Consider the following 11,343-nt stretch of genomic DNA (forward strand, 5'->3'; position numbering starts at 1 on the left):
CGAAGAAGACGAAAAACGACGATTAAGAATACGAAGAGAGAAGCGTTCTGGACAACGACGGATAGACGACTGGAAAGAATACAAGATACAAGACGATAAACACCACAGCCGAACAAGTTTACGCTATCAGAATTGAAAGAGAAAGCAAAGATTCTTAAACTGGTGACGACAGGAACAAAGGCTGAGATTATTGCTTGCCTTATGGAAGCCGACCCTGCAGATGCGTGGATGAAAAACGACGATGAAGAAAATTCTCAAGGTGAGAGCAATCTTCATGGACGCGAGATTGATATCTATCGTCATGAAAAAGAATTGGCTGAGCGCGAACTTGAGCTTGCTCGACGTGAGATCGCGATGCTGCGCGCTAATCGGGAGGCAGGCGTTACGAAACAAATGCACACGGCAGATGATAGTAATGACAATGCTACAGAGTTACCGCTTGTGCAAAGGCGAACGAATTTGACAGCAATTGCGGATTTGATAAACGATTTTGATGAAGTATCGAGCGACTTTGAGACGTGGGAAAGACAAATCATATTCATCAAAACGACGTATAAACTAGGAGATGAAATTGCAAAAATCTTAATTGGGATGAAGTTGAAGAGGAAAGCGCATGAATGGTTTCATTCAAAATCAGAGCACATTGAAATGACATTTGATGCGATTATAAATAAAATAAAGAAAATGTTTTATCATCGTAAGAATAAAGTTACAATGAGAAAGAAGTTTGACGGACGTGTTTGGAAAAAAGAAGAAACATTTCATGAATACGTCCATGAAAAAGTGATTTTAGGAAATCGTGTACCGGTTGCTGAAAAAGAAATGCTACGTCATTGATGGTATTCCAGACAGCGTATTGCGTGATCAAGCACGTATACAACGATTCGATAACGCAAAATCACTTTTGAAAGCGTTTGAAAACGTGAGTCTACGAGATTGCTTTGCGGTGAATTGGAAGGATAAACGAAGAAACGGCTTATCAGCGATGGGACAAAATGAGAAGATTGACAAGAACGTTACAAGTAATGCAGGAACAAAGAAAACTGCGGACAACGTGAAGCGCTGTTACAACTGCGGGATGCGTGACCATGTGAGTATAACGTGTCCGACGAAGGAGCTGGGAACCAAGTGTTTCGAGTGTGGCAAGCATGGGCACATAGCATTGAAATGTTCAAAGAAGAAAAGTGAGGTAAAGAAAGCGTGTGCTGCGGTACATTCTTTGCGACAAAAATAAAAAAAAAATGTAATAGTAGATGGTAAGACTATTGAAGCGCTAATTGATATGGGGAGCAATATTTCGCTTATGAGAGCAGATGAGTATGTGAGAATGGGATCGCCTAAATTACGATCGAGTAACGTAAAATTTTCAGGAGTAGGATCTGAGAATATTACAGCATTAGGAGAATTTCAGGCTGAAATAATAATTGACAAGAATAAATATCAGATTCTAATACGAGTTGTTTCTGACACGATGTCACGACAAAAATTATTGATAGGGACTGACTTCTTAGATACGGTAGAAATTAATGTGAAGCAAGGCATGATACATATAAGTCTTATCGTTGAGAATGTTGCTGAAAGTAATCAGCCTGAAGTTCTACAGATTGATGTTATAAATGGAAAAAGAATAAATGAAATAGATCTAGGGTATATTCGCGATGTAGAGTTAAGACGTGAAATAAAGAATTTAATTGAGAGTTATAAACCGAGTAAGATGGTCGAAACTGATATTAAAATGAAATTAATTTTGAAAGATGAAGAACCAGTGTACCAAAAGGCACGGCGATTATCTGAAAAAGATATAGTTAATGCGCAAATTAATGAATGGGAGAAAAAAGAAATCATTCGACCCTCTTCTTCCGATTATGCGAGCCCAATAGTATTGGTCAAAAAAAAAGATGATACATATAGATTATGCGTTGATTATAGAACGTTGAATAGAAAAATAATTAGAGACCGTTACCCGTTACCTTTGATTGAGGATTAAATAGATCAAATACAGGGTTCTAACATCTTTACAACATTTGATTTGAAGGAAGGTTTCTTTCAGGTACGTATGGACGAATCGAGTATTAAAGTAGTAAGACTAGGCCGGTTCTAATCCGGGAGCAATGAGGGGGGGTGAGGGGCGAGGGGGGAATGTAGGCGCGGGGGTACCTGCGGTACGTACCGCGGAGTGGGAGATGATCCGCGAGGTTTAACGTGGGAGATGGATGGTGACCCGCGAGACCTAGCTTGGGAGGTGGGGTCAGCCCGCTGAACTGACCCACGCGTGGGAGTCAGCCCGCGGTCCTACCCGGGAGTGGGTGGTGATCCTCAGATGCAGTGGGTGGTGTCACCCACTGATCTAGAGGTGGGATTGAAAGGTGGGGGTAAGCCGCGCGGCAGAGCGGTATGTACCACGGGGATGATGTTGGGGAGAGAGGGGAAGCCCGCAATTAGAACCATCTCGTATGTAAAATACCGCGATATTCGCGGCGTTTTCCGCGGCGGTTTTTCGCGGCGTTTTCCGCGGCGTTTTCCGCGGCGTATTTCGTGGCGATTTCGCGGCGGTTCTCCGCGGCGTATTTTGCGGCGATTTCGCGGCGGTTCTCCGCGGCGGGTGCGGCGGTTCTCCGCGGCGTATTTCGCGGCGTATTTCGCGGCGATTTCGCGGCGGTTCTCCGCGGCGATTTCCGCGGGTCCCGCCGCCGCCCGCTGCCACCGCCGCCGCCGCCGCCGCCCGCGCCCGCGCCCGCGCCCGCTGCCGCCAGCGCGCGAAATCAGCGGACAGAGAAAATAAACAAATTCTTTAAAAGAAACTTACCGCCACCGCTGCCACCACCGCTGCAGCCGCCGCCGTCGTCGCTGCCGCCGTCGCCACCACCACCACCACCGCCACCACCACCACCACCACCACACTGTTAATGTATTTTATTAGTACTCGTCTGGTACAATGCGTACCAAACGATGCCCCGTTGTGGTGTCCACCACAACAATGTAGTTTCTGTAGTAAACTACACGTTGTCCACTTGTGGTGTCCACCACAACGATATACGGGACGAAGTCTTCCTCTGCGCGACGATCCATTTTTTTTTTTTTTTTAGCGACACGATTGCGCGACGGTATAATTGCGACTGACGAAGGGTTCGCTCAGCGAGAGCATCCTCCGTCGCATCACGTATTTTGACGGCGGCTAATCACAAAGGTATACGATTACATCGAAGACAAACGATATATGATTACATTGTAGGTGAAGCAAACGCCGCTACTCTATGCTTGCAATTATATTATATTATAGTAATTGTTTTTTTCTATCTAATTTTCATTATTCTTCCTGCACCCACTTGGAAGACAGTATTTCACTACGTATAACATTTCAAGTCTCGTAATTTTCTAGCCTTCCGTTCGAGAGATATAGAATATTCTTTAATCAAATTATATTTGCCGATGCAGGCATGGCCTTAACAATGCTCGATTCTTCCCCTGTGGAATGTTATCGTTCGCGTGACACAATCACTGTCAAGGCTATTCTATAAGAGACTAAACGCAACTTGTAAAACTAATATACGTTATAACATGGGAAAGGTTTATAACGAGATAAACTATTTTTTATACATTTCACATTTTTTATTGAGTATGTAATACAATGTGTACAATCATTCTATTAAGTAGTTAATGCGTCGTATATAATAGTATCAATAGCGTAGGCTATTAATTCACACTCAATTTGCGAACTCTTATCGTAAGATTTGCGCAATAATTCTGTCGCGTCTGGTTTGTTCATGGCAAAGTTTTGACGCAAAAACGTTACAAAATATTTAAATTTCTCAGTCGCAGTTGCAATGCTCTGATGCAGCGTATAATATACATGCTCCACACAGTGCTCTAGTTCAAACATGAAGAGCATGGTTGTAGGCTTGAGGTAAATACATGCATCGAGTACAGATAACTTAACAATACTTTCATCACGCAATTTCACGAGTTGCACGGTAAGGTCATGAATCGGTAACGATGGTGCTTCGGTTGACTGGACGAATCGCTCGAAATCCGCACGTTTATCTAACAGAGCTCTCCACGTTCTGTATGGTAGGACAATCCGGTTGCCGCGTGTATCGCCGAGCGATATCTCCACGGAGCAGGAAACAGATCCCACGTTGATCGCTACATCAATCCATTTGTAGGAAGTTGATGTTAGCGCAAACCTTCTGCCCAGTATACGTGGCGTATATCGTATATTCGAAGACGCTCTGAAAAAAAGAAACGGATATGAGTGAAATAAATGAATAAAATGTAAAGTCTTTATATCGTATAACAAAAGAATACTTACTTTTCACGCGCCTCGGTTGGAACGTAATAGTTTGCCATTGTATGTATTTCAAGAGCGATGTCAAAAAACTGTTCAAACGAGCGACTGATGCAATACTGATCGCCAAATAGTGATGTTTGCAGTTATTAATGTTGTATTGGAAACGTATAGATGGAGAGGGGATAACTTCCCCCACTCGTTCCAACAATTTCATCGGTAGCCGTGAACATGTCTCGACACGTTTATTCTTCTGCATTTTTGTATAGGAGAGGGGATAGTTTCCCCCACTCGTTCCAACAATTTCATCGGTAGCCTTGAACATGTCTCGACACGTTTATTCTTCTGCATTTTTGTATAGGAGAGGGGATAGTTTCCCCCACTCCAACAATTTCATCGGTAGCTTTGAACATGTCTCGACACGTTTATTCTTCTGAATCTTTTGTATAGGAGAGGGGATAGTTTCCCCACTCTTTCCAATAATTACATCATTATCGTCGGTATCACGTTTTCGCGACAACGTTGTACAAGAACAAAACGTTATACATAACGTGCATAGTGTACGTGAAACGCTAAATGAAACATGAAAAAACGTTGGAGAAACGTTGATGTAATAGAGAAAAAAAAACGTCGATGTAATTGAGGGGAAAGGAATAAAAAAACGTATATTACATATGTTTATTCATGTAATTGTGTCCACCAATTGAAAAGTTTGAATACATTTTGTAAAGCACAATGTTTATTCGTACGGTGTTGTCCACATTGAAAAGTATTAGCATCATCTAGATTATTTAAATTATCCACATCTTCGTAATCCACATCCAGGCTCTCGATGTATGCGTATTCTCGTCGACTGTCCAGAAGTAATTCTCCCAGCCATTCTCGTTTCTCGTGCCCTTTGACGTACACAATCTCCTTGTCGTCAGGATTTTCAGCACCCAGTACTGCAGTCGTAATCACTTGTCTCGCTTTCCGGTACGGAACTACTCCGTCGGTGCCCCATCTTAGTCCATGATGACAGGCAGTGAGCCAGGAAGCACAGGATTTTTCGGATTTCATCAACCAATCCCATGGCTGGGGACTGTCAAAGATATAATGCGCGAGAACGTTTCCCCCTCTTAACGCCGCAAATTCTTTTACGATGAAACTACTTAATCGTCCAAGGGGGAAACCTTGTAGATCCACGAACGTCGGCACGGACATGTCGCGGTCGAAACGAAGACTGTGGTTCATGTCGATGTATCGTATAATATATATATGCGCAGAATTAGGTGATTTTGCGCACAATGTTTGTCAACGGGTTATATTGAATCACGCGATCGGGTATTATGAGTGCATACGCGCCGGTGTTCTCCGGCACGTTATCTTTAGTTTCGAATTCTATTCGCACGTCAACGGTTGCGCTCTTAATCGATTCAACTTGCCGACTGCAATCAATTATTACGAACGGACCTCTGTTTAGAAAGTTGGTGACGGTGAGATTCGGCTCGAGATACTCGTATCCGAGATAGGTTTTGCAGAAGCGCGCGTACATCTCGTATAGAATAGCCCATTTATTTTTGGCAAAATCAAGATCCATTTCGATGTAGGGATAAGATTCAGAATTCAGATAAAGTTTCACGTTGGTCAAATTGCAATGGTCGAATCGGCTCGTGTCCTCAGACATGTTATTTTTTCGGCCGGTTTGCATAGCGAAAATGACATAACGCGGTTTCTCGAGCTGAGTAGCGGTTTTGATTGCCCACGAATGCTTGGTAGTGCATTGCAATAGTGGATACTCGTAAAGATCCCACGAGCGAAAAGCCATGCTGAGATATCGTCCGCTCTCCAAAGTGCGCAGCATCGAAAGTTTATTTATATCACTCAAGAGCACATGCGGCATTCGCCACTGAATTTTAAACAACTCGAGAACGGGCTCCAACGCCGAATTACCCTTCAGACAATTGTTATCGTTGCGCGCTCGTATCAAGATCAACTCGTGACGAGCATTGATCACTATGCGTTTATAATCTTCGCAGAATCCCAACAGCACGTAGAGCGGGACACAGAAATTGAAATACCCGTCAGCGGTAGTCATCTGCGTTTCCCAGCCGGCATTGCGCAGAATCACGCTTTTGTCGGATGACAGCGTTACATAGTTTTTCAGCGTGCTGGTTATGCCCACGTTTCTATTAGGATCAATTTCAACGCCGTTCAACTCGTATCTTATCTCGTCGAACATAAACGCAACACAATTATTTCCCAATACCACGTCGCCACTGGCCCCTTCAGGTCTATTCTGTTTTGTAATTCTCCCCTCGACGTATAGGAAACTCTCGTACGGCAATGTATACAAATCTTGTTGTTGTATGGGTATTCTTATCTCATCGCTGTGCCGTACGTTGTGTTTGCATATGGCGAATAAGTGTGGGTTTCAATCTTGACGATTCGATCGTCAAAGATCGGCTCGTCTCTGACGTTTAGAATATCAGTCATTTTTTAAGATTTTCGTACCGCAAATCCCAGTGATTGTAAAAATTTAACGTTTGATGCGCTGAGCTTTTTCTTCTCAGCTAATCTATTATTGACCGATAAAGTCGATTGCCCGGTAAATGATGCTCTCTGCGCTCGCTCGGCTCCGTTTATTACCAGCATCACACACGCCTTCGAACGTGCAGCCTAACTGTGATTTCCTCCCCGCGAAAGTCCAGTAATCGTCCGTTTTGATCGACAACGCGTACGGTGATGATCACTAACGCTCCGTATGAGCACTGGCAAGTAAATGACTTGAGAAGGTCTTTCACTGACTTTATATCCCCGGCGCTCGGTGAAAATTCGTGGATCGTGTGCACTCGCGCATCATTGCTGTAAGCTCCCGTGGTCAAGTTGCATTCTATGCGTATAATGTTCACATTCATGATATTTATCGACACGTCCGATTCGTGCCATCTTCGCGGTCGCAGTATACGCATCGATGAGAATCCCAGCAGCGATCCAATGTTATTTGGTTTGCTAAAGTTTATTCTGTAGGCACATTTAATCTCGCACCGCATCGTGTTATGGTTTGCGCGAATCACTATCGGGAACACTGCTTCCTCGTCCACATCGTCGTTGTTGCCGCGGACAGTGGCATCGACAATCGTGCCATCCGCATTGGGTGCATCGCGTCGTGGACGTCTCTGCGAAATTGCACGTTTCAAATATTCGTTTATGGCCGGTATTTCATACGATCCTTCGGGTATCGTTAGTTCCGTGTCGTCCTTGCCGAAATAGAACTTATTGTTGGAGGCGCTCACGTTGGGTATCGTGTGATAAGTCTCGAAGAGCGTCAAACCGAACTCATAGTCTCCATCGGTCAAATCTATTGGCGGCGAATAATTTGCAGCGAGAACGCTGCTCGTTCCGCTGAGCGTTAGTGTCAACGACATGACGGAGAAAGCGCTCGACTTACACTGAGAGTCTGCGGCACCACGTCGATCTTTTTAAAATTTTACTCTTTGAAGAAAACGCAAGCACATTTGTCCGCAGAAACTTTGATCGTACGTCTGATAGGACGTTCGATTGTACTCAATCGTAACATTGCTTCCGAAATATCGCACCAATTCTCGAGGCGGTCGCAGATTGCCAAAACTATCGAAATATTTGACGCGGTTGCTCCTCTTTGCAAACGTTACCCAATGAGTACCAGGCCCCGTGGTATTGTCTAGATTAACGATGGCGCTCTCGTTTAAACGCACGCCATTCGACGGTAAAGCATCGAGCATGAAAACACCTCTAAAATACGGTATGCGCATACGTCTCGCCAGTTGTTTCAACTGCACGTCAGTAGTCACGCCTGTGGGCATTCTTATCGTCTTTTCGGCGTTTTTTTTTTATTTTTCGCTGATAAACCTTGTCCACCGTTATATGGGCCCAGGTACAATCCTCGTCCGACTTTATATGGAGCTAAATGTAGACCGCGACCCTGTTCCATCGCGCGATTGTGGCGTTGCAGCTCCTCGAGCTGGCGTCGCACGGCTTTGTTGGCGTTTATCGCTTTCGCTACACCGGCTGCTCCTCCGACTAATGATCCAATCGCGCCCAAGATTGGCAGGATCGGTAACATACTACCTCGCTTCGCCGACGGAAGTATTCGTTTTTTCTTCGTCGTTGTTTTCCTCTTTTTCGCCTTCATACCCATGCCGATCTTGGTCTTGGTCTTCATCGCTGTCTAAACGGCTGCAGCGGCGGCTTTTTCGCCGATAGTCGAATCTCCTGCGATGACGCGTCCCAGCGCTTTATAGGCGAGCACTTTATCCGCCGCGTGTCTATCGACGAGTTCGTTGCTAAGAGAGTATGCAATATCGTGTTCGCGGCACGCTGCGTCCAATGGATTTACGCCTCTGTCGCCTCTAGCTAATCGTTTCTTCAACCGAGTGCCCGGACCGCAAAACTGATAGCCGGGAATATGTAATTCGAAAGGAAGCGCGTTTATCGCTCGATTCAGCAGACCTCCGACGCAGCCTTTGCTCGACGCTGACATTCCTCGCAGTCCTTAATTCTCGGCGCGGGACCGTCAATGTGCGTCCGCTGCCACGGCTGATTGTGATGCTCGTTGCAGCGACGATACGTTCCAACCTCAGGGTCCGTCTGTATATGTTTCGGAAGTGGCCAAAGATGATCGATGTAGTTGCCGCACACGCGTAAAAGTACAATCTTCGGTATATACTCCAACTGCTCAGTGCTTAGATCAAGAACATGGCAGGGAGATGACAACGCGAGAAACATTTTTTCGCTAATGAGCGCTTCAAGGTTTCGCGCGTCTATATATAGGTGCTCGAGGTATCACGAGAGTTTAGTGTTAAACATGAAATTCGTGCGGCAGTTGCGTACGATACGCGTCACAAACTGCGACGAGAAATTGCGAATAATGGGGGAGAGCGCGCAGTTGCGGAAACATGGTGAAATGCTGCCGAGTACCATCCGCGCCATAATTGCGGGCCCATCTTCGTGCGGCAAGACTAACGTTCTTATAAGTCTGCTCGAGAGTCCGCACGGTGTACGTTTCGAGAATGTTTACGTATATTCCAAATCGCTACAGCAGCCAAAATATCGATATCCCGAAAATCTGTTGACATCGATCGACGAAATTGGATACTTTACGTTCTCAAATAATAGCGATGTCGTTCCGCCAATCGAGGCTCGTCCGAATTCGATCTTCGTCTTCGACGACGTTGCGTGCGATAAGCAAGATGCGATCAGAGAATACTTTTCAATGGGTCGCCACTCTTCAGTCGACTGCTTTTAGCTTTGTCAAACGTACGCGAGAATACCAAAACATCTGATTCGCGATAATGCCAATCTCCTAATTCTGTTTAAACAGGGTGGTACCAACTTGAGACACGTTTACAACAACCACGTGAACACCGACATGTCCTACGATGAATTTTGCGCATTGTGCCGTGATTGTTGGCAGCGCGAATACGGATTTCTAGTGACAGACAAGGATAGCTCGCTCACTAATGGACGATACAGAAGAGGATTTAACGAGTTTGCGGTACCGCGAAACGATTAGTTGTTCTCGATACCTCGAACAGAGACGTTCATCATGGCTAATATACGTAATCGCGAGAAACTCGCGAAAGAAATTGAAAAGACGAGCCAGGCTATCCGCAAGAAGCATCGCGCACTAAAAACCGGTAAAATCGAGGAGGATATCGCGATGGAGAGACGTTTCAAGCCTATCGTCGAACCTCTGAAACAGATTGTCGAGGAATCCCAGCCGATTAAGAGAGAGGTTAAAGATATCAAGGAAGAAAAGTCGAAACATACTAAGAAAAAACACATGGATAGCGACGAAGACGACGACGATGATGGAGCATCTCACAAATATTCAAAATTACCATCGGGAGAAAGGAAACGTTCTAACGTCGCGTTGGATTCACCTGTGCTTCATTCTACAATGATAAAATCGCCAGGACCGTCGACGAAAACACCTACGATTGGAGCGGCAAAATCAACGAATAAGGTTTTCGAGGACGTCTTCGAAACCACAGACGATTCATTCGGAATAACTATTCAACATCAAATGCAAACGTTGGAAGGTCGAAAAACGTTGTCGCAACATTTGGGTCCGCTTGGTCAAAAGTACATCGAGTTCCTCAGCGGTGGTGGATCGGAGAAAAGTATAGACACCATATATAGCGTTCGTCTCGACAGGGACGAAATGATGCTTGGTAATAAAAAGTTTGACGTGGACATCAATGATAACATTATTATCGATGGCGTGCGATACGTTGGCACACCCGGTCTTTATGAGTTGATTTTTAAGATATTGCCCGATGATGTTCTCTATAAGGAGGACGATTTGCAAAAGTACAAGAGCATATTGTTGGCTATAAACGTACATAGAAAAAATTTCACCGCGCAGAGTCGACTACGGGGCAACAGAGGATACAAGTATAAATACGTGATTGCGCCATTGATGTCAAGTGAATCTACACCAAAGAGAAAGAATAAATCCGGAAAGGGAATACCTCGCGCTATGATACTAAACGATAATAAGATTGATTACGTGCACTGGGACGATCCCAACGAGCTAGTGGATCGATTACGATTACTCGAAGCTTTATATAGAGCGGGCAACGACGCCCATGGCAACGAGATGCTGTCCATTATCGACGAACTTCATGAGGCCGGCATTATTATAAATTAAATCGTGTACCCGCGAAAGGAGTCAGACGAGAGACTGACTCTGTTTGAGAAGGACGTGCGAGCATTGTAATAAAAAATGAGTGGCAAGGAGGAACGTCGCAAAGAGGGGTACGAACGACTGACGAATGATTTCGAACGGTTCTTAAATAAAAATCGGACGGTTCAAGAACGGTTGACAGATAAATATCACACGGCTCAGGATCGTTATGAAAAGACTCAAGACCGTGTAAAGGATGGATATCGAACGGTCGTAGACCGGGTGAAGAATGAGTATTAAAAATTATCTACTCGACAGAGACCGGAAGACAAGGAATGGTTACTGAAGGATGATAGAAAATAAACGAAGCTGATATACATTACATCGGGAGTTTACACACCGAAAAAAC

The 11,343-nt window shown here is 44.8% G+C and overlaps 1 protein-coding gene across 1 annotated transcript; it reads right to left on the reverse strand.

Annotated features, from left to right (window-relative positions):
* Positions 1-3,594: 3,594 nt before the first annotated feature.
* Positions 3,595-4,480, reverse strand: LOC113006242. Its single transcript, XM_039457484.1, has 2 exons — positions 4,310-4,480; positions 3,595-4,229 (listed from the first exon to the last, which is right to left on the reverse strand). Exons 1-2 carry the CDS (start codon positions 4,345-4,347, stop codon positions 3,647-3,649), a joined length of 621 nt encoding a protein of 206 aa, XP_039313418.1. The 5' UTR covers positions 4,348-4,480; the 3' UTR covers positions 3,595-3,646.
* Positions 4,481-11,343: the final 6,863 nt, after the last annotated feature.

This window comes from Solenopsis invicta, chromosome 14 (genome assembly GCF_016802725.1).
Source record: "Solenopsis invicta isolate M01_SB chromosome 14, UNIL_Sinv_3.0, whole genome shotgun sequence".
Taxonomy (NCBI): Eukaryota; Metazoa; Arthropoda; class Insecta; order Hymenoptera; family Formicidae; genus Solenopsis; species Solenopsis invicta.

Excerpts from the sequence above, each read along its gene's own strand:
- LOC113006242 (XM_039457484.1), bottom strand. The coding sequence starts at position 4,347 with ATGGCAAACTATTACGTTCCAACCGAGGCGCGTGAAAA. Across the intron at positions 4,230-4,309 it reads CCAACCGAGGCGCGTGAAAA|AGCGTCTTCGAATATACGAT; the intron begins GTAAGTATTCTT and ends TCTTTTTTTCAG.